Source organism: Cetorhinus maximus, chromosome 13, assembly GCF_964194155.1.
Source record: "Cetorhinus maximus chromosome 13, sCetMax3.hap1.1, whole genome shotgun sequence".
In the NCBI taxonomy this organism is placed as follows: domain Eukaryota; kingdom Metazoa; phylum Chordata; class Chondrichthyes; order Lamniformes; family Cetorhinidae; genus Cetorhinus; species Cetorhinus maximus.
The window spans coordinates 46,988,314-47,012,707 of NC_135891.1; the positions used below are offsets into that span (position 1 = coordinate 46,988,314).

General features: G+C 41.7%; 1 protein-coding gene across 1 annotated transcript; it reads left to right on the forward strand.

Moving 5' to 3' along the window:
* The first annotated feature begins 587 nt into the window (after positions 1-587).
* Positions 588-22,032, forward strand: cyp24a1 (cytochrome P450, family 24, subfamily A, polypeptide 1). Its single transcript, XM_078555360.1, has 12 exons — positions 588-856; positions 1,095-1,285; positions 1,811-1,904; positions 3,036-3,132; positions 4,173-4,264; positions 4,946-5,057; positions 11,476-11,621; positions 12,862-13,028; positions 14,401-14,479; positions 16,017-16,214; positions 16,324-16,435; positions 20,157-22,032. Exons 1-11 carry the CDS (start codon positions 647-649, stop codon positions 16,432-16,434), a joined length of 1,497 nt encoding a protein of 498 aa, XP_078411486.1. The 5' UTR covers positions 588-646; the 3' UTR covers position 16,435; positions 20,157-22,032.
* Positions 22,033-24,394: the final 2,362 nt, after the last annotated feature.

Genomic DNA, 24,394 nt, shown 5'->3' on the forward strand with positions numbered 1-24,394 from the left:
AAATTGGGAAGGGACAGCCCGAGAACGAATGGGGTGTAGAAAGAAATGGAGAGGAATTTTCCAGATTCCTTATAAGAATGCATATGTTACGGAATACAGGAGCGAAGTATTGGGGAAAAAACCGTGCGCATTTTAGCATTGCTAAAAAAAAAAATCAGTGATCGGATGTGAGATTCTGTCACTCCCAACAGCGTTCAAATTGGTTCCAGTTTGATTACTTTTTTTAAAAAAAAGGAAATGCAGTTATTTGCATAGTCTATTCTTTCAGCCTAGTTTTTGTTTACAAGCATGTTATTCCTAAATGAGATGTGCACATCAATTCATCCTTGTTCAAACGAAGCGATTCGCAATGCCCTGCCCAGAATCTACTGAGGCTGCAGTTTACAGTGCTGCTGTTCGGGTGCTTGCTCGTGACGTGCTTCAGTCGATTCCCAGAATCTGCCCGGGCTCTCCACCTGTTTGCGAAGAAGAAAAATAAAATGAATCGTGGGCTTGTCAGCCACACCAACCAGGTGCCGTTTCTGATTGGTCAGGGGCTGGCAGCCACACAAGCCGCTGGATCTATATATACTCGGCAAGAAAGTCGCTTTCCAAATAGAACCGAGCTAATTCGTTGCTGCTCTTTACATTTGAGGTTTAAAAAAAAATGCGATTTCAGAGCAAAAACGTCCGTTTGCTTCTGCAGGTTTTGAGACAAGGGAGCAAGCTGCAACACAGCATTCCGATTTCTACTACTGGCAGCGCCTTAGCACCGTGTGAGCATAGCTCCATCCCCGGCCCCACCAACTGGCCAGTGCTGGGGAGCCTGCTGGAGATTATCAGGAGAGGAGGGCTCCAAAAACAACACAAAACACTGGTAAATTGAGGGATGGACCAATCAATTCTAGGTTCATCCATGGATTTGTAATAAGAATATGTTATTAGCGGTTTCAGATAATAATAGAGAAGTCCGAGTTCACCTGATCTAAGCTATTTTTTCCCTATAAAAATATACCTATAGGAATGAGGGGGTCACATTGCACTCCGGACACCAGGTGATTATCCAGGTGGTTTTCCTCCCGTTAGTGTCATTAAGCGTGCGTTTTTTTTCATAGGTCGAATTTCACAAGAAATTTGGGAAGATTTTTAAGATGAAATTGGGGCCATTTGAATCCATACACATCGGTGCTCCGTGTCTCCTCGAAGCGCTTTACCGCAAAGAAAGCAATTACCCGCAGCGTCTGGAGATCAAACCGTGGAAGGCTTACCGAGACTATAGAGACGAGGCGTATGGACTGCTCATACTGTGAGTACAAGAGGCAAACCGGGCAAAACCCGCATCAACTACGCCATTAACAATAATCCGTCAAAATATATAGATACAAATGATGATCCAATTTATTTCATAAGAGTGTATTTCATTGAGAATTACAAATGGCAGAACTTTGGAATTGTTTTAAATATTATTGCTGCATTCGCAAACGTTGAACATCAGACGGTGATCACAAGAAGCTGTACTTTTGCAAACATGCACGCATGCCACCCTTACCTGGTCTGACCTACATGTGACTCCAGACCGACAGCAATGTGGTGGACTCTTAATTAGGGATGGACAATAAATGCTGGCCTAGCCAGCGATGATCACATTCCATGAACGAATGCTTAAAAAATAGCTCGCTGCTATTAGGAAGTTCGATCAAAGTTAAGGTTTTCAGAAAAAAAAACGAGGGAAATATCTGCTAGGTTTAACACAGCGTGCATATAAATCCTTTACTCCCAGTGGCGGGCCGATCAACTACATAAAGTTGTGTTTCTTCTTTCTTGATTTTAGGGAAGGAAAAGACTGGCAAAGGGTGAGGAGCATATTTCAAAAAAAGCTGATGAAGCCAACAGAAGTGGTAAAACTGGATGGAAAAATCAACGGGGTAAAGTCATTCTACTCGACCGCGCCTCATACGGTTGTATATAAGCCTTTATGTATAATAGGGGCATCGGAAACACTTATAATCTTCCCTGTTGCGGCGCTTAGATTAGTGAGCGAGCAAGCCTCCGAGCTTCGATGCAAATCCGTGTGAAATAGGAATCAGAGAGATGTCCATCTCACAGGGCTCTGCAAGACTATGCAGAAACGCAGAGATTTTGAAAATAAAGCACAATCTTATTGTTGATATTTTTTACAGCACAGTTTAAAATATTGGCACGGGAGAACTTAACATGCCATGAAGCGCATGTCAAAGCCTAGCCTTGCAGCCAATGTAAAGAGGTATCGGTGTAATCGCTGTAATCAGTGACATTCCTGAGTTCGCTGTTTGCTGAAGAGTGGTTGCTTCTGTATAGTTGAATCAACACCTGGTCTATGTCAGCTGTGGCTCAGTTCATAGCACCCTTGCCTTTGAATCAGAGGGTTGTGGGTTCATGTCCCACTCCTGGAAACCAAGAACTGTGATTGTACTCGAAAGAGTTGCAATCTGTGACTGATGATAACTCAAAAAAAAAACACCTGGTCTATACTCGCCCTACGTTGGCAAGCACCATGGTAACCTTCGCAAACACGTCTAAAGAAATGCCCCTGGACTTTACCAACGAATACCGGTACTGCAGTTTGATGATTGGAGGAAGGATGGTTAAATATTGCGAAGAAATCAGCTTTCAACCAACACCAGAAAAATAACAGAAACAGATGTGCGCGACGGGTGAAGTGAATCCGCTTAGCAAAGTTGCTTCTTAGACAGTGGGTTTCAAAAGTTGTTCGCTGGGAGATCCCTTACAAATATTGATACATTTGGGGGACGGGGATGGGGTGCGGGGGGTCTCCTTTTCCGAGCTTGCACAAGGCGGTATTGGCTCCCCACAGGTAAACAGAGCTATTATTATTATGTTCTATTCGTGCATAGCGAAAGATATGTTAGCCGTGGTTGGACAAGCAGCGGAAAATCCAGAAATGCAATGACCAGATTGCCAGACAGGAGCTCCTGGGACTCCCCACTGGAGACGGTACAATCCAGGAACCCCCGCTTTGGACACGAGTTTACTTTGTTTTTCTCAAAATTTCTCAGGTTTTAGCAGATTTCATCGGCAGAATGGAGAAGATCCGTGACGAGGCAGGAAAGATTAATGATTTATACCAGGAACTGAACAAATGGTCCTTTGAAAGTAAGCTCCTGTGAAAATGTTACGCCAAACACTCCTCGGTTATTGAAGATAAGTGAATAGAGTTACAAATTCCTATTTGCTCACCAGGTTTAGAATAAAATCCAGTTTAAAAATTGGAGTAAACTAATTTGGTCAAGATTATTTAAGTATTCCAATTCTTTTTTTCTGGAAAGATGTCTTCAAATAAATTGCATTCATGTTACAGCAGATTAAAACACCAGTAAGGTTTCCATTGAAGTGCACATGCCACGTGACTTTATCATTAATGTGACTATTGTTGACACAGAATGCTTTCTCAAATATGTCAGTAGGGGGTGAGAAAGTTTGCTTAGTTAAAGGCTTTTTACTAGGAGTGAAGGTGAGTTTGATGAGCTCCACTTTTCAATTCTGACCCATCATCCAATAAGATCAAATAACAAATAACATCATCCAATAAGAGCCAAATGGTAAGGAAGAGTTGCGTAAGGACACAAAACACATTTGTGAAAGCTTGAATATATTTATAACAATGTGGTACTAAGAAGAAAGTATTTGAAATAGTTATCCTCCCTCCATTTGTTAATAATTCCTTCCCCCAAGCTTTAAGTTGTCCATTTCCTTCTCCATTCCCCAGAAGAGAGGATCTCCCAAGCTTTGCCTATAGCACTCTGTAACAAGCTAACAAAAAATAAAGGAGATGCAAGAGGAAGTGCAAGAGGAAGATCATTGTTGACTAGCTTTCCAAATTTCCCTCCCTCTGGTTGCCAAAGTTCTCTGGGGAACATTTTGACCTCTGCTCCACCCCAAAGATCTGAGAAAAGCCATTTAAAAAAACCCAAGTACCCATATAGCATTAAAAAGTTTTCCTCCATTCTTCAGAAACCGCATCCTAAATTGTTCTGTCATAGGTTATAAACAATATATATTTGAATTAAATATTCATTTGCAAATAATTATTCTTAGCTCTTTATTAAAACATTTAGATACAATTTAATATGTTATATACAGGCAATGTGTTTGGTAATTGCATTATGCACTTATCAGTAACTTTCTAATTATAGCAATTTGCTTGGTGTTGTATGACAAAAGATTTGGCCTGCTGGAACAAGATGTAGTTGAAGAATCTTTGAACTTCATACAGGCAGTTAAAATTGTAAGTACACAGCAATGAATGAGTTTAGTATAGATCATCAATTAGTCCTAAAGGGTACCAAAAATGTTTGTTTCTGTAAAATTATCACAAATTAAACAGTGCAATAAAAAAGTATTCACATTACTGGATTAATATCTCACCAAAATAACAAGTGGAATTTTCTGCAGGACCCTGTATAATTATTATTTTTGGGTAAAAGCTGGCTATCAATTACAATGATAAAAATGATGAAAATCTAAATGAAACACAGGTTCAAAGTTTTAGCGAAAGGCCGACATGCAAAATAATTACTCATTTTTTTCTCTTTTTAGATGCAAATTTGTGTATCTGTAGTGTTCTCTGTGTTATTCTGAATTATAAGACATAATGAAGGAATTAATGTACACCCCTCAAATAAATGGGATCTAAAAATGATTGTAGACTAATAGACCAAATCTCTGTTAGCCTGTTACAACTGACAGAAAAAAAATGCAACAAAACTGTTTACTTGCATCTTTCTTACTGGAAGAAACATATTTTGCAGATTTCTGACCCAAACAAGCAGGGATAATAGTTTCAAACAGAAAGGATTGAATATAACACAATGAAGAGAAGCTAATTTCATTTTTTAAGAATGCATTTATTTCCCTGTACATAATTTACAAATGACCAAACATTCTTTTTACCTCCTGTATATCTCAGATGATGAATACATTTGGTAAGATGATGGTGACTCCAGTTGCGCTCCATAAAAGCTTTAATACAAAGACATGGAAAGACCACACAGAAGCTTGGGACAATATTTTCAAAACAGGTACATGCCTAATTAAAGGGTGTATGCGTAATTCCAACTATTACAGAAATAATATTCACAGGCGGGTTCTAGAAAATTATTGTTTTAGTCCTACAGATTATGGAGTACATGTAATTATTCATTTGTGAAATATTTGAACAGCAATGAATGCCTAAAATTTCAACTTCAGTATAATCTCAGGGGAGCTCTTGACTCTTCAGGTTCTTTGAATTTGAAATGTTAGTAATCTGAAGACGACTCTGGAATTTCTGTTAATACAGATTGATTGGATGAAAATGACTGCTCTCTCGTGGGCATCATCTTGCAGAAACTTTGGGAAGTTTGAAGCACTGTCAACCCTTATATATTGTTGGTGATTTCGCTAAGCATGGGAGGAAAGGGTTCATATTTCGTATACTTGCAAAAAATATTTCGAACAGAAAGTAGTCCTTGTTTCCTCACTGATTCTCATTTAACAAAACAATTACCAAGCAGTACTTTTCTGTGAACTGGTGGTTTAGCATATGGTGTAATATGAAGGACTGATATTTTAAATCTGTTACAGTGTGAATAGCTGAAGACGTTGTCAACGTAATTGTTATTTGAGAGCAGCAGTTCTATGCTCATTTTTTATTTATCCATTGTTCCATTCTCATACTGTTTGAAACTCCACCTAACATAAGCTACAAACCTGCATGCCATGGTTCAATAGGTTATGCAATTAACAAATTGCATTGTTTTGGAGGTGCATTACCCTATAACATTACTATTCTGTAGCAGTTGTTCCCCAGTTCTATGTAAATGCCTATGCCAATTGTAAGGTCCTAAATGAAAAGAACATTTATAGCTTTTCAGTCCAGTTCTTGATGAATATAATTGGCAGCCCAAAACTACCCCAAATTCTGTACAGCTGACATTATTTAACAATCTTACTCTGAAAATCCATTAGGGTGGTTGATGCCAGAAATGGAAATACTCAGAAAAATGGAGTTGCTGAGAACTATTTGGTTTTGCATTTAGATTATCCAAACTACTTTCATATGTACAATTTTATCACCAACTAGGAAGAGACCTCTATTTAATCAAACAGGGTTGGATATAACCCAGTTTTCAAAATTTGAACAATAGTCTGTAATTTACTGTATGACTAGTTCCTAAAGAACATAGAACTTAAACAGAAAACCAGTGACTGTTATAACACAGAACTGGGCCATGTGGTCCATTGAGTCTGCACTAGTACTTTTGTCCACATGTGCCCTATGCCCTGTGCCTCTGGACATAAAACCAAGGATTCCAATTGCATTTTCTTCAATGACCTTATCCATCCCTGCTGCTCATTTTAATAACCTATGCATCTGCAAAGCAAGACTACCCTACTCCTCTACGTCATTTAAAATTTTAACTTTTAAAATGGCACATCCTTTCCCTATTTTTACTTTTGAAATGTTCTACTTACCTTGTTCTACATTGAAATTCACCTATCACCCCTCTGCATTCTTGATGACCTTCCTGTCTCCAACATCAGTCTTTCATAGTCATTGTCACAATTTGCTATATCCTAAATTTGATGAATCCAGTAAATTTCAATCTTGTTTCCCCATTTCTGAAGTTTGGAATATTTATACATATGTACTAAACAAGCATGGTCCCAACACAGGTCTGTGGAACACCGCTTGTCATATTTTCCAGTACAAGAAACTTTATTTTACATTCACAATTTAATTTCTGTCCCTCCTCACCATTTCTCTGTCTTCATGACTGTATTCCTCTTAATTTTCTATTCCATTATCTCTGTTACAAAGGCCTTTTGAAAATCAATATCATTTGAATTGGTATGTTGTTAAACAATCAAGGTAGCAATTAATGTCTAATTTAAGAACTATTCTATCTCGCTGTATTTTGAGAAATAGGTATTAATTATATTCAGTCTAAAAAAAGGGAGATTTAAAGTCACTTTTTAGATTATGTGATTGAATGCTGAACCTGATGCCATTTCACTGGAATGGCATGCATTAGGATCGGTCATCAGATTTGCACTAGTAAACTGAATGACCTGGAGTCAGTACTAGAGCCAAGTGTTTATAACTGTCTAAGGTTAACATGAGGCATTGGATGAGGTCACTGAACTGACAGGGATATTCAGCTTCTGTTGCGCACATAGTTTATTCATTCAAGGCACTATTGATTGACACACCCACTTTCCCATTTCAGTAGTGAAAATAGCTGAAGTAGATTAGCAAAGATAAAGCACTTTCAACATGACTTTTGGGCATAGTAACAGTTGTTAACCTGTCAGAGAGCATTTGTTTTGCTTTCTAAGTGAATAACCAGTAGTGATCATGTTATTTGCCTATATTTTTTTAACTTAAATTCTGTAAAAATGATATGACAAACTCATTTTATTTTTAAGTTCAATTTCTGAAACAGCCAATCCTCTAAGGGCCAATAACATTCATGTCAAACCAGAAAACTAACAAAATCTAAAAGCAGTTTCAAAAAAGCTAATCCCTCAAGAAGGGCTCTAATTATATGTCTATTGCATGCAAAAACTAGTAGTTACATGGTCTTTGAACCCAAAGCACTAGAATACACAATATTCCTTTACTTATATTGGAGGAATAAAACATTGGGTTGAATCTTCCGTGGAGTGGCAATCACTGTGCCACTCTGTTCTTATTACCGTGGACTGAAGTTCCATATTTCTTGCCCTGGTGTCTGACCCAGGCCTGCTGAGAAATGGAGGCATCACCTCCCCTGAAGTCCTTCAGTATAGTGCAGAAGTATCAGGGACAATGAAGCCATAACCCTTTTTAAAATATTTATCTATGGCATGTGGGCATCGTAGGCTAGGCCAGCATTTATTGCCCATCCCTGGTTGGCCTGGAGCTGCCTTCTTGAACCACTGCAATCCATGTGTTGTAGGTACACCCACAGTGCTGTTAAAGAGGCAGTTCCAGGATTTTGACCCAGCAACAGTGAAGGAACAGCGGTATATTTCCAAGTCAGGATGGTAAGTGACTTGGAAGGGAACTTCTAGGTGGTGGTCAGTTGGGGTGCATCAGGTGGTCAGGGGATGGGGGGCTCCAGTGATCAGGAGGGATGGGAGAGTAAAGTGGTTGGGGGGGGGTTAGTTGGGAGATCAGGATATAGTCAGGGGTTTGGGGTATGGTTGAGGGGTGAGGGGCTAGTTGGGGGGGTCAGAGGGTAGGGAGTAGTTGGGGGATGGGGGAGTGTAGTTGGGGGTTGGGAGGGTAGTCGGGGGTTGAGGCGTGTATTCAGGGGAGTGGAGGGTAGTCAAAGTTTGGGGAGGGAATTTGGGGGGTCCAGTGGCAGAGGATCAAAAGGTGGGGGGAGGTATTTGGGTGGCCAGCATGTGTCTGGGGGGTGGTCAGGAGGGTGGGGGGTAGTTGGGTGGTCGGGGGGTAAGTTGGGGGGGTGGGGGTATGTAGTCGGGTGGTAGTTGGCAGGCTGGGAGGTGTAGCCAGGGGGTACAGTGGGGGGCCCGGCGGTCAGTATTAAAGTTACCCAGGAGTTAGAACTGGTTTTAATCCTTCTAACTTTTCCTGGGTAAATATTCTGGCAAGTAAGTCAGAACCATCCAAAATTTCCGACTTTAAATCAGAGTTTTGGATGGTTCGAGATGCAGTGTAATTGCCCAAGAGAACTTGAAATTTCCTGGGCAATTCATGTGCAACCCTTGCATGGGAACTTCCGGAGAGTCCGCCAGTGCATCTTCCGGTGTACCTTTGGGGTAGAACCCTCTGGGAACAGAGGATCTGGGCCATTAACATATGAAAGCCTGATGGGGAAATCAAAATGTCGAAGGCACAGTATTGATGATGCATTTTTTGGGGAGAGGGTCCAAGCCCATGGTCCCTGGAATTTTAAAAATTATTTCACATAGATACTCACTCCTCTTCCAAACTTGCCAGGTTACACTGGACCCCATCTCCCTCTTTCCCTCTCAAATTTAACACCACACTCTTCTTCCCCTCTCCTCCCAATTCAAACAGGTACGGGTTTTCTCTTTGAAAACCCCACAGTTCAATCTAGTACTCTTCCCCATTAATGCTAACAATTTCTTCCCCCAGTCTCCATAGTTAACATTGGTATTCTCCCTCCTCCCCTCCCCAAAAGGTCACCCAAGCTTTTACTCATTACCCCTACCTTACATTGCCATCTATTCCTGTCTCAGCTTCTTTACACCATTCCTTTTTCCTTATTACCATTTATTTTCCCTGATCCTATTCTATCAGCCTACAAATGGACCAAACAGTTCACTGCTACTTCTGCCGCTAATGGCAACAATTCTGGCCGCTTTATAATGCAGGTGGCAACTTCTGTATTTGCGAGTTTCCACTTACAATATGAAGGTTGATCTGCCCAAGTCGGCTCTAAAAGGAACAATTTAGATGGAGAAAACACATTCTGTTTGGTGGCTCCTAGTTAAAGCACAGTCAATAGGCATTGAATAGCACAACAGTGGAATGTTGAAAATAATTAAACCACAGCATCATCCATCTGTGGGATAGTGTTAACCTTTGTTCACAGGGAACCTTTGTCCTTACGGGGCAACTGAAATCAAGAAGTCAACATATGGAGACTGGATCCAGTCACCATAGCTACATATAATTACATAGAAGATACAGCACAAAAACAGGCCATTTGACCCAACAAGTCTGTGATGCTTATGTTCCACATGAGCCTTCTTGTAACTTACTTCATCCAACCCTATCAATATATCCATTAGTTCCTTTTTCCCCTCCTTTAGCTACCTAGCTTCCCCTTAAATGCATCTATTCTATTCGCCACAACTATTAAACAATTTATCAGGTTCAGCCTTCTAACCACGCTTCTAAAAAAGTTTCTTCTGAATTCCTTTTTGGATTTATTGGTGACTATCTTATATTTATGGCCCTTAGTTTTGGACTCCACCACAGCTGTATCGGACAACTGATTTTTTTCAAGGCATTTATGACTTGTTAAGACAATTGTTATTCAAACAAAATTATTTGAGTGTAAGGGTTCAAAGTAGGTCTTGTTTTTCAGCTCTAGTAGATTTTAAAGAGTTACCAAGGTCAGGAAGGCAAAAAAGCAATAAACAAGGCCAGAATTAATACAAGCCGGAATACTACGTCACTCACACAAAGTGTCTGAATCCAAGATTACTGAAAAGTTTGAATTCTTGTAACCCAGCTTATAAATAATAATACATTTCATAAAATGATCAGTTTGCTTTTCCAAGACCATTAACCAATGACAACATATGTAATTATATTAGTTATTCATTTAATATACAGTAAAGTCCTGCCTGCTGGTGATACCCTCTTTCACGAATTCGCTTACCCACGTAAAAGTCTTTGTACACCAGTTCACCCATTGCAGGCCCAAATGTTCACTTAGCTACAGTTTTAAAAATAAAAAATAGGAAACGGCCAAAATAAAGTTAAAAAACGGAAGGTGTGCATGATGTATTTCCTGCAGCAGAAAGTGAAAAACTGCACGTGTGCCGTTGTTTGCACATGGGTGTTTCTTGTTGCTCTGATTTAATTCCTGATTGCAGTCCACTTTCACTCTCAAGTACTGTAGGTGTGACAAGTTTTACATTTTTCTTATTTTATTAAACAACTTCTCCAGCAAACTGCTCTTTAAATTTATAAAAAATATATAGTTTTTATTGCCTTTGATCCTTTATACATGTAAGAAATTTAGGATGGCCGGAACCTAATTGATTCCCATTGTAAAGTATGTTCGTCGTTCGCGATTTTGCCATTTGCGAGTTTCCTGTGAATGTAACCCCCGCAAGACTTTGTTATATCTCAAAAATAATCAAACTGCAGAATCATCCAATTTCTTTTATCTCCATGGAATAATATTCAAATGATAAATGTCTTTGAATATGCCCATTTTAAAAGTTGACCTTACCAAGGAACTATCTGAACCGAAAAGAAGAGTTTAGGTTCTCCTGAGGCGAATTCGATAATCTCAAGGTGCTCGCAAAATCTGAGACCAAAAGAACTCTGTTGACCAAGTTCAGGAAGAGACAGTTGTAAATTCTTGGGCATGTAATAAGAGCCTATGATTTAGAAAGCCTGGTGCTGATGTGAATGATCAATGGTAAAAGAGATTGAGGTACACAAAGAACAACCTTTTTAAAGAGCCTTACAAATTGGATGAATGTACCACCGACAAAGTTGAGCTACGTCTCTAGCACAAGATTGGCATCGAAGTCCATGGTTATCAACACCCTCTTAGGGTATGGTACCTGAAGAGAGAGAGAGTGATTCTCAATAAATATTTATTCCTAGTAACTGAAGTTAACCGGAAACAACTTTAATGCCTGAAGATTGGTACAGTGATCTGAATTTGTATATTTATCTATTCTGGTTTCTTGATTATATATTTATAATCTAAGTTTTCCTTGTGTACATTGTTTCAGCAAAATGCCACATAGATGGAAGATTGCATAGACACTCAGCCTGTCCGGCCAATGACTTCCTCTCAGAAATCTACAATGGCAGTGAACTATCGAGAAAAGAGCTGTATGCTGCTATCACTGAGCTTCAGATTGGAGGAGTAGAAACGGTAATATTCTGACTGAAGTCTATTTGCTGCTGTTGAGAATGTCTGAAAGATGCAGCTCAGAGCTAAATTTAGAGAAGGCACTTGGTTAAAAATTTAGTTACTAAATATCAACTTGACTCAGTGATAGCATTCTCACACTGGAGTCAGAATGTTATAATTTCATGTTCTTCCCCGAGATTTGAACACATGACCTAGTATGGTAGTTTGATGCTAAGACAAGACTGTATTGACAAAGGTGATAGGACAATGGTGTTAAGTGGAGATTGGGCTGACAGTGGGTGGGTCCATCACATCACCTGCCCAATGTCACTAGCAGGAGGCCAGATCCATTTTCATTAAGGTCTCATTAAAATAAAATCACTGAGCTGGCAATGCTAAATGAGCATTGGGCAATCTCTGGGGAGGGGCAGGGTGCATGGAGGGACCAGCAGTGGGCAGGTTGATTTCTGAGGAAGAGCATTCATTTCCCATAGGAAGCCCTTCAAAAACCTAATTTGCATGTTTTCAGAGCGACTTCTAACAGTTCCTTTTACAGCGACTTGTTAGGTCTCTGATAGCTCAGTTCCACTGGGCTGAGGTACAGAGTACACTCCACAGAAAGACCAGTATAAACACATTTTAGGTCTTTGATTTTAATGAGATTCCAGCCTGTTATGGCTAGGACTGCTGGCCACCTAAGTTGCATTGCATTGGGTAGGCCTTTGACAGAAGTGAGTGGTGTTCTGTTTAAAATCTCCTCTTGTACTGTATTCACCCTGAAAATTGAGATGCTTCAGCCATGTCTTTTGCACTCACATGCTGGGCTCTCCTATGGGATTGGATGTTCATGGGACTTTTTCTCCTATTAGTTATTTGATGGTCTACCACTATTCATGACTTGATGTGACAGAACTGATAGTAGAGCTATGATCTGATCCCATTTGATTTGATCTCACAATCAAATTGTTAAAGTCTTAGTGATAAGTTTTGAACAAGTCTCCTTCACATTGTATAGATTTACAGAATTTTCCCAAAACTTTTCATCAATCCATTTTTTAACCATTACATTTTGTGAAGGAGTAAATTACAAAGTGCCTCACACATATCGTCATACATATATTACATTAGTTGAGTTATGCATTCTAGATAGAGAAGCAACTTTTTATAAATGCTGTTAATAGTAACTGCTAATTAAGTGAAGGCCATCAAATGAAAGTTCTGCAAAACCTCCAATAACACTTTATGCTATTTTATATTACAGACTGCCAACAGTTTGCTTTGGGCCATCTTTAATCTGTCACGCAATCCCAAGGCGCAAGACAAGCTTAATCAAGAAATACAGCATGTGCTGCCTAAAAACCAGGCCCCAACTGCAGGGGATATTAAGAAAATGCCCTACCTGAAGGCTTGCCTGAAGGAATCTATGAGGCTTGTTTGACCACATTATTATTCCTTTTCTACATTTTTGTATTTAATAGTTCTGTATTTCATGTTGAAATTTCCAACACCACATTTTTTTTGTTTTATTTGTATCATAAACCTAATCCCAGTCAAAAGTAGGCAGCTGTTCACAACTAGAAGGATATATACACCACAGTGGTTTTCCTTGATTGAGCAAGCACTCAGCACTTTTCTTATATAGCTTGGCCGAGATTGGGAATTCTGAAAGCAAACAATTCTATAATGCATCCTATCATGCTATAGCATGCACAATAAATTACAACACTGAAATACAATGGAACTGTTAAACTTTCAGCTTATAACTTCGGTATCATCTTAAGAATGAAACATGAATGCGTGATTTTATCTGGTAAAGTGTATCAACATCCTGGGGTTACCACTAACCAGAAACTGAACTGGACTAGCCATATAAATACTGTGGCTACAAGAGCAGGTCAAAGGCTAGGAATCCTGCAGCAAGTAACTCTCCTCCTGACTCCCCAAAGCCTGTCCACCATCTACAAGGCGCAAGTCAGGAGTGTGATGGAATACACCCCACTTGTCTGGGTGAGTGCAGCTCCCACAACAGTCAAGAAGCTTGACACCATCCAGGACAAAGCAGTCCGCTTGATTGGCACCCCATCCACAAACATTCAGTCCCCCCACCACCGACGCACAGTAGCAGCAGTGTGTACCATCTACAAGATGCACTGCAGGAACTCACCAAGGTTCCTTAGAGAGCACCTTCCAAACCCATGACCGTTACCATCTAGAAGGACAAGGGCAGCAGTTACAAAGGAACACCACCACCTGGAAGTTCCCCTCTAAGTCATTCATCAGCTTGACTTGGAAATATATCACCGCTCCTTCACTGTCGCTGGGTCAAAGTCCTGGAACTTCCTCCCTAACTGCACTGTGGGTGTACCTATACCACAGAGACAGCAGTGGTTCAAGAAGATAGCTCACCACCACCTTCCCAAGGGCAATTAGGGATGGGCAATAAAAACTGGCCTACCCAGTGAAGCCCACATCCTGTAAATGAATTTTTAAAAGATTTTGTTCTGTAGAGCATTGTTCTACCAAGCCAGAACTGAAATACTCTTTTACTTTATTATTGCTTTTTCTACTGTAATCATTTAGATTTATTTTTCCTCAGAACAAAAAAGTATGCAACATCTATATACTTAGCCACTGCACATGTCTTTCTACTCTATGCAACCTTATTCTTGATTCCAATTAATCTAATGCATGCATTTACAAATAATATTTACAAATATAGAGAATATTGTAATCTTGTTAAATATACAACTGTAACTAAATGCCTCAATAAAATTATGACTAATGTCAAATACATTTTTAGGATTACTCCTTCCGTGCCCTTCACAAGTCGCACCCTGGATGAAGAAACTGTTCTTGGTGACTATTTGCTACCTAAAGGAGTAAGTATCAAGCAATATTCCAGATACAAACCAAAAGTACGAAATAGTTTCATTTTGTGGTTACCTCATTGACATCTTAAATTGTTGATCATCCCATAGCTTTAAGGAGTTTTCATATTATAGTAAATCACATCTCAAAAACACACAGGCAATGAATTAAGTTTGAAGCTGTTAGGGGGAAGAAAGTAAATGAGAATTTATGGTAAGGGAGAATTCATTGTAACGGAATGAATTACTTAAATTAGAATCTATAGGCAGGCCAGCGCAAATCCGTTAATCAACAATTAAACAGTTAAACCAGATGAACTTTATACACTCTCAAACTTTGTACATCCTCAGGGTTTGCAATCACCAGCAAGGTCCTGGGAGTTAGACTGGAGTCAGAGGATGACAATAACATAGATTAAGTGTGATCTTCAACTGATAGGGGAAGGACATATGGTCCCAGCCTAGATAGGAAGGAAGGTCTCTGCCTGGGTGAAAAATAGGGACATACGATGCATGTACCTGTTACCAGAGATATCTGTTTAATGTAAACCTATATGTTGACAAGATCGGAATCTGGAAACTGTTCTTGTACGTGACCAATAATGTATAAATATGTTGAACACTTGTAATTTGGCAGAGTGCTATCTCAAGCTGCTTTGAGATGGTTCACCCCTTACAATTGCTCGAATAAATGATCGTGACCTGTACCTGAGACTCCTGTGGTCCATTTGTCAAAGTAACTACAACAGAAGCCCATTGCCTGTTATGTAGGCATAACATAGCAGCTATTTTGGACATACTAGTGTTTCACAAGCAACAGTACAATTAATTACCAATTAATCTGTTTTTGGTGTGCTGGGTAAGGTGCCTATATTGGCCAGGACACCAAAAGATTTCCTTGCTCTTCTATGAACAGCAATATGGGATCTTTAACAATCACCTGAACCAGAACAATCTAAAGGAATCTTGGTTTTATTATCTCATCCAACCGATGGGCATCTCAGGCTGAATAGCCCTTACTTCATTGATACACTGAAATATCACCCTAGATTATATTTTCAAGTAAATTTGCCATAACTATTTGAGTCTAGTGGTGCCAAGTGAATCACGTTACCACTTGACAACAATTTGGTTTAAGTGCTTTTTTGAGAGATTACCTATGCCAATCATGATTTATGTGGCTGGGCAATAGCTGCTGTTAAATCATCAAACTGAAGCCATGTCTTTATTTATAGTATTTTAAGATTAAACTCATGTTTAATATGTAACTATGTCTAAAGCAGACAGATAGACATAAGCTGAAAGAATTAGATAGTGTAAGATAAACAGAGAGACAATCACGTGTCGGGAATGAGACCACAAGCTTTCATTTTATTTGTCCATGAACAATACTACTGGAGAGCAGCTGGCTATTTATAAAAATGTAAGATGATTTAATTGTTTATGTCATGGAAGCGTGAACCTGAGTCAGAGTTTAAAAAATGTATTTTCAGGATGTTTACACTTTTACGCCAAATATAAGGAGAAACTGTTTGTTCCTTTTCTCCAGACTATTTTAATGATAAACAGTCATGCATTGGGGTGTAATGAAGAATATTTTAATGAGGGAATGCAGTTCAAACCTGAGCGGTGGCTACAGGATAAGCATACAATCAATCCCTTTGCACATGTGCCATTTGGTGTTGGGAAAAGGATGTGTATAGGCCGGCGGCTGGCTGAGCTACAGTTGCAGTTGGCCCTCTGCTGGGTAAGTCATGTGTGCTGGGTATCATCATTGCTGTGCCTACTATGTACAAGTGCAACAATTAATCAGAGTCACAGCTATTTCTAACTTGGGAGCTTCTTTTTTACTGCAGTTGGTTCCAAGGTACAAAATAGTAGCTACTGATGAAGATCCTGTGGAAACATTGCATTCTGGAACATTGGTGCCTAATCGTGAAATCCCAGTTGCATTCCAAATACGTTAAGGTACAATCACAATCGTTATTAAATCATTTGTTAAAATCGTTGTCTAGTGTATAAGTTACATTGCTCCTTTTGTTTCCCCCTTTTCCTATCCTTGTGTAGTGTGTACCAATGCCTGACACTGCTCCTAAACTGGAAGCCGGATTATATAACAATGGTCCTGATTAGTTTATTCTTAATATTTTTCTTTCCTTCTCTGCCTTGTCCTGTCAAATGATAACACAAGATCACTGGAGGTAATTTTTAATTTCATCATCTGTGGTAAAGCAAACTGCTAACTTGTCCTCCTTTCTGCCTTTAAGTTTCCCCTTAAAACCTACCCCTTTGATCAAGCTTTTTGTCACCTGTCATAATATCCTTTTATGTGACTCGGTGTCAAATTTTGTGTAACAATGCTCCCGTGAAGCACCTGAGGATGCTTTTTCTTCATCCGAGTTGCTATGTGAATACAAGTTGTTGTTGAACCTGCCAGATCCTTGTCTCATTTGTAATCAGCCATGATCCCATTGAATAGAGGAACAGGTCTGTGTTGCTGAATGGTTTACTCCCATTCCTAGGGGCAGAAGTTTACCATGGGCTTCGGGACCCCAATGTCCGGACTAATTGGGTGTCCCAAGCCCGCATTTGCAGGCAGTGACACTGGCTCACCAGTAGGCGGCCTCCTCATTGGCTGCCTTCGAGCGTGTCATCTATTTAAGGACAGTGGGTGGGATGTAGATGCTGCTGGCCCAATCAGAGGGCTGGCACCTCTGGAGCCTTGGCAGCCCTTCTGAGAGAGGTGGGCACAGCCAAGGCAGGGCTGGATCGAGAGAACGCCTCAACATGGAGATGCCCTCAGAGAGTTAAGTGAAAAATTTAACATCAGAGAGCTCAGCCAGACTGGCTCCTCTGGGTGGCCCATTGGGACTGTGTGTGCAGCCTTCCCTGCCTGCAGCCCCCAATTTGTGGGATGGAGCCTCCAGTTCCAATGGCCTTTTCCAGTTGGCCGCAGGAAGGCCATATCCATGAAGCTGGAAGCACCACAACCCGGAGGGGGATGCCATTCCACTGCTGGTAAAATGCTGGCGGACCGGGAAAATCACTCTTATAGGGGAGGAATCGTCCCAGATTTGCACTAAGTGTGGTAGTGGGTGGGAAAAACAACGGCCACAATGGCGGCTTTTCATGCTGTATCGTCCCAAACCTGCTGCATTAATTATGCATTTCTGAAATACACATCGTTTCCATGGCGGGTGGGCTCCAATTCGCCTGCCATGCTGTCACCTCGCCACTTCATCACGCCAGGCAACACATTTAAAGTACAGCTGCGCTCAGTGCTTCCAGCCCAGGACTGCAGCAAAGAAGACATAGCCCCGAAAGGCAGAAGACTGCAGCCCTTGAGCGCCTTTTGGACACTGTGGAGGCCCGCTGTGATGTCCTGTATCCCTGCTCTGGTTGCAGGAGGCAGCAGCATTACCACTCCGGCTTGGTAGGCGATGGCAGTGGTGATCAGTGCCAATGCTGCACAGAAAAGGTTGGCCATCAAATGCAGGTAGAAGGTGAATGATCTCATCTGTGCCGTCAGGGTATGGCAACCATCTCATCACTCTAAACTCACACACTCAAGCCCATCACACATTTTCTGGCATCTCACTCACTGCCAATTCAAGGGACATCGCCACCCATTCCTACACACACACCCTCACATGTCCATCTGGCCTCATCTCCTCTGGAGACTGCCTCCTCAGCCCTCACCATCTTGAGGCCATTTGCACAGATCAATATGTGCCCCCACACACACCCTGGGTTACCCTCCTTCCCCAGTAAGGCCCTCGCCCTGCAGCCTCTCCCCTTGCTTGAGGCCACTTCTCCCCCTTCCCTAAGTAAGCCCAAGCCCCGCAGCCATTGAAAAGCCACCCACATATGGCTGATGACTGCGAGTGTTGCCCAAAGCAAGGTAGGCAAACAAACCTTGAAATCCTCAGCCAAGTGCAGCTTGCCAGGTGCACATCACTTATGTGCTGTTTGAAACACGTTGGCCTGTTTTCCTGCCAATGTAGGCAGATGATCCAGCAGTGGAGGGGTGGGGGCGCAGGGAAATGATTCCGGCAGGCTGGCCTAATAATGATATGCAGATGTATTCCAATGAGGTTCCCGACGCCCAATGGCAGGAATCGCAAACTGGTTTCAAGCTGGCATGAAACCAACCGCGCCATATTGTCTGCTCACGCCACCAGTGGGCATGGAAAATCCCGGCCAGGACCTTTCATTTTTATAAGTTGGCTCCCCACCTCCGTTAGGTGGAACTATGTCAGGTCCTGCCACTGGGAAACTTCCTGAGCAGTGGAACTGCATCTGGGAGCCATCCACCCGGTGGCTGGGAAAATCCTGACCTAAGTTTCTGTGTTCTGCAACGGGCAGGTGACCTGCTGTGCCAGGTCACTGCCCAGCTGGCAAAAATTTAAATTGATTTCCACAGTGTGAGGAATGGCAGAGGGAAACAGAAATGCTGGCATCCCCAGGAACAATGTCCAGTGTGCTGGCAGCTCTCCCTATAACACTTTAATACTTTTGATTAAAAGCTATAAAAGCCTATTGCTGAATAACTTCTGTAAGTCATACTGTGTACTTATAGAAAAAGCAGCGGTGGATTCCAAAGGTTGTGTAAACTTGTTTATTATCTAAAATTGGAAGCAGTTGTCACAGAGCAGATTTGATAGAGCAGATTTCACACTCAGCCTTTTGGTTTTGGGTTTGTGTGACAAGAGGAATGGAGCAAAGGGTAAATGGACTGTAAAAACAACATTGTGGGGAGGGGATTTTACAGAGGGGGGCACGGACGGCTTTCCCCCTGCTGCCCCCTCAGCCCCCTGAAGTAAAGGTGGCATGGAGCTGACCCGCTCCACACTGGCCCACCCCACAGCCATGATGTGCTGTGGACTGGCTTAACAAGAGCAATGCGGGACTTCCACCCTTCACTGGGGAAGCTGTCCTGCACTCTGGAGCTGCCAGTCAACCTGATTGGCCGGCAGCTGCATCAGTCCCGGCAGTGCCAAAGGCACGTTAGTGGTCGCTGCCGGGCCTGCAAGAAGAAGTGTAAAAAGGTCCAGGGATCCACGGAACCGGGAAGCCCGGGATATTGGGCAGGGAGGGTTTCGGCAGTTCAGGCAGGGGGTGGGGAGTTGAGGGAGGGTTGGGTTTAAGGCTGCGGGGGTTTTAGCAAGACAGGGGAGGTTTGATCTTAGAGGGGGCTGCCCCCCAATCGACGAAAGACAGCCCTCAAAGATCGAAACCCCTTCTTCCTTCCTGCCCTTTGAAGGGTACATTTAAAAGATTGGGCTGCCCGCTGCCACCCAGCTGCCCATGCTGAATGTTTTATGGCATGGGTAGCATATCATCAGGGTCAATTGGCTTGGTAACAAGCCTAATTGACCCTTGATTATTTATTTGAATATGGCGGGCAAGTTACAAATTTCAGTGCCTGCCCATCACCATCCCTCACCCCCAGCTCGTATTATGGGGGTGAGTGGGAAGGTTGGGGGGTGGGAACTCGCCTATTTTACGTGACTCCCTGCCGGAAATATGCTGGCAGGGCACATAAAATCCAGCCATTGTGTCACAGTCTAACAAATGAGCATAGCTACAAGGCACTAAATATTTCAATTTAGAAAACTAGTATTATGTTGATTTATTTATCTGTTACTGGCGTAGTTGTTGCATCAGATCATATACTTTTTCTTTTCAGGAGCACTGTAATTCTTCGAGAGCACAGCCCAGCCTACACCTTTGTTAACCTCAGCATTTTATAATCACTCAAAAAGGCACCGCAAGGCCAAAAGAATGTTGTGGGAAAGGAAAGATTACAACACATTCACTGACCCACAAAGGATTACAGCTTTTTCAACCCTAAGGCTGGTCTGATAAGAAATTGAGTAATGTGGCAAGTTATTCTGTCAGACCTATTCACTGAGCAATGGCCCTTGCTAGTGAATGAAAAACTATAAAAACTATAATATGTAACATTTGATGCTTAATATATGTTTAAGGTTAGGATATAATGAATGATTTGTTTTAATGCCACTTTCCCAAAATATGTTACAAATAACCAGAAGGAACTCTGATGCTCTGAAAATGCTTGGCTGTTCCAGTGTTCTCCGATATGGAACTTCAGGAGCCAGAAATAGGCTGGCACTTGCTAACGCTGCTTGGACTTCTCTCTATTGTCAGCTGGAGGCAGACAATCTATGCACTATGAAAAAAGTTGTCAGGGGAAGTTGGGATTCTGAACACAGAAGAGCTCCTGGGAATTTTCCCAGATTAATTGGGAGAGATTCACAGTAAAATATAATTGGTGTAGAAACTCGCCTTGGTAGTGAAAAATGGAACGTATCACATTGGCTGCCTGTTATCTACTCTGCCCAATATTCAGTTGCATTGCAATCAATAGGCGGAATTTAATGGTCATGGCAGTGGGTCCATGCAATGGCTGGAGGGCTGGTAGCAACCCCGCAGCAGCTATTTTGGGAGCCCCATTTGGATTAAATTCTCCGCTGGATGCCATTGGGGTTCGTGCCTCCACCAGGGACAATTTCCTGTCAGGCTTCCTGGTGTGGGGTGGATGTCCTGCTCCCAAGAATGCCACCCTCTATTACTGGCAGTGCCATCGGAAGCGGTGGCCACTACTGGTACTGCAGTGGAGCCTACTAGAAGGATCGTTGCTGGAGGCTCTGGACCAAGGCGAGTGGGGCAGGATTGCCGGGGCAGTTAGGATACCCTGGCAAGGAGGTGTAGGGGGGTCATTATCAAGGGCAGGGGGTTGGCTTCCCAAGAGTCCCTCCGTCCAGTGGCAGGTCCCTCTGGTGGGGTCAGGATGCCCAAGAAAGAGGGATTCCCCCATTAGGCCACAGGCGTAACCACCAGGGTTTCCCTGGCAATTTTTCCACATGGCATGAATCCTGCCTGGTGCTGGATTCTACCAACGGCAGTGGGATGAGGCCTTTAACTGGGCCTTCGGTGGCCACGTAAAGGCCTCAATTGGCTTCCAGCTGGGAAGGCCATCCTTGACACTTCCCACTCTGAACTTAATCAAGGAGAGTCAGGAAGGCGACAGTCTCCACCATCGCACCTTCCTGCCACTTTACACGGCTCTCCTTTGCTTTTGCCTGCCTCCTGGGACCATTAAATTAAACTCTATAGAATGGAATGTGAGATGGGTGTGCAATGGACACTCCATGCAATCTTGCCCAGGATGAATCTTGACCCCATTTTCTCTGATGCACCAAAAGAAGCAAGATATTTAAAGCAAAACATCTTACCAAAGAAAATGGTACAATTTAGAATATTATTTCTCTGAATTACTCCACACATTCATGCAACAAATCAAGGCCTATGCTTCAACCTTTCTAGTATCAAAAACTGTCAGTTATTGAAGTCAATATGAATCAAAAGTAACGATGCACTCTTCAATGGAGTTTGTTTTACTTACAGAAAACCTAACAGTTAAAAACTCAGGGTCTTTGCAATGTATTGGTCAACTCTATATAGCTGAAGAGATTTTTATTTTTTGATTTGTAAAAGCCTTTCAATTTGTTATTAAACAATACCAAGATGCATTAAATGAATATATTTTCTTTTTTTATTAATCTGCTTTTAACAACTCTTCAAAATAATTCTAATGCTAAAACTGTAACAATTCACTTGCAAAAGATATGTTCCTGATTTTCTTCAAAGGTTCTGTACTTTTCCTACCATAAGTTGGCAGGAAAACAGTGCAGATTCAGGATTTTCCTGTTTGACTTCATACGGATCTGCCATCTGCCTTCTATTAGATCAATGACAGCTAGGGGGTGGAGCCAGAGAACACCGCCACCTGGAAGTTCCCCTCCAAGTCACTCACCACCCTGACTTGGAAATATATCGCCGTTCCTTCAATGTCGCTGGGTCAAAGTCCTGGAACTCCCTTCCTAACAGCACTGTGGGTGTACCTACACCACATGCAGTGGTTCAAGAAGGCAGCTCACCACTACCTTCTCAAGGGCAATTAAGGATGGACAATAGACGCTGGCCCAGCCAGCAAAGCCCACATTCCATGAATGAATAAAAAGAAAGGTGCAATTCCTCAGGCCAGGAGTTCATAGAATTGTAGAATGGTTACAGCACAGAAGAAGGCCATTCAACCCGTTGAGCCCATGCCAGCTCTGTGCAAGAGAAATTTAACTAGTCTCACTCCCACACACTTTCCCTGTAGCCCTGCAATTTTATTCACTTCATGTGCTCATCCAATTCTATTTTGAAAGCCACAATTGAATCTGCCTCCATCCCCTCTCAAGCAGTGCATTCCCAAATCTGTGTAAAAAAAATCTTTCCTCATGCTGTTAACTGAATGGTGGAACAGCCTTAGAGGGCAGAATGGCTGAACCTTGTTCCTTTGTGATTATCACAGACAATTTGCAGTTACAAATTCCCCCCCAATTTAAGCTCACCAAATTTAAATTCAAGCTCACCAAAGACTTCAACATGATGGGATTTTCCATGGATAAATATTTGAGAAACACATTGGCCAGGATTTAACTGCCCCGCCACAGCGTGCCTCCCTCTAGCGGATGCAGCGAGCAATTTAAATCTCCATTCAGTTTGGCGGGACTGTAATATCCGCTGGGCGGGTGGGGTGGTAAAACTCTGGCCATTGTGTCTGTTACATGAGCTGTGCAATTTCTGTACCACAGCATTTCATGTGCGATGGGAAAGCCTTTAAAGTCTCAAAATGGAGAACTCCTAAATACAGTAAATAGGCTAAACAAATAATATAAAGCAAAATTCTCTTTTCAAATCCAAAAATTAGAAAAAAAAACAACAAACTAATGTAAGGTTACCAATGATTGGAGACTTATTGAAAGAAATTGAACTTTGGGGGAGAAAAGGATGACAGAATTACAAGGAGTGAGTTGCATTATATTATGGAAATATTGCATTAATCTAAAGGATGGTATTGCAAAAAAAATCTGAAGTTAGTTTTTGCCAAGCCAACCTTAAGTTTGCTGGATAATTTCCACATCATCCAAAGTTATCTGTACTGCCCTGACTGTTCAGCAGGTAAATGTATTGTCCAGTCATGAATTAAACCACACAGGCCAGAAAGTTCCCTGTTTGGTCTGCCACCTGTATTAAAGGGCATATTCCAGGGCAGCAGGCACTATAATTAGACAAGGGAGGGAAAACCAGTGACCCTTGTTGAACAATATGTCTCTATGGAGATTTGGCAATTGGATGTAGCTTGGCAATGAGGTCCACCACCATTAAATAGTCCACTGACACTCACCAGGTAGGGTCACACATAAATCATAAATTCATAGAATAATTACAGCCCAGAAGGAGGCCATTTGGCCCATCATGTTTGTACCAGCTCTCTGCAAGAGCAATTGACCTAGTGCCTCTTCCAATTCTTCCTTAAAGTGATTGGCATCCCTTCACACTTCTCTGTATTAATATTTATTTGTCACTTGTTCATCCATTCCATCAACCTGTCTAAGTCCTCTTCAAGTCCGTCACTATCTTCCACACAATTTTGAAATGGTGCCCTGTACATCCAAGTCTAAGTGATTAATACATCAAAAAATAGGAATGGCCCTAGTACCAACCTCTGAGGAACCCCACTGAATACCTTCCTAAGTCTGAAACCCAACTATTCACCATAATTCCCTGTTTCCTGTCCCTCAGCTAACTTCATATCCTTGCTACACTGTCCCTGTATTCCATGGGTTTCAACTTTGCTGACAAGCCTATTATCTGGCATTGCATCAAACAGCTTTTGAAAGGTCATGTACACCACATTACCCTCATCAACCCTTTCTGTTACCTCACCAAAGAAATCAGTCAAGTGGGTTAAACATGGTTTGCCTTTAATAAACTCATGCTGGCTCTCCCTAATTAATCTACACTTGTCCAAGTGACTGGTAATTTTGTTCTGGATTATCATTGCTGAAA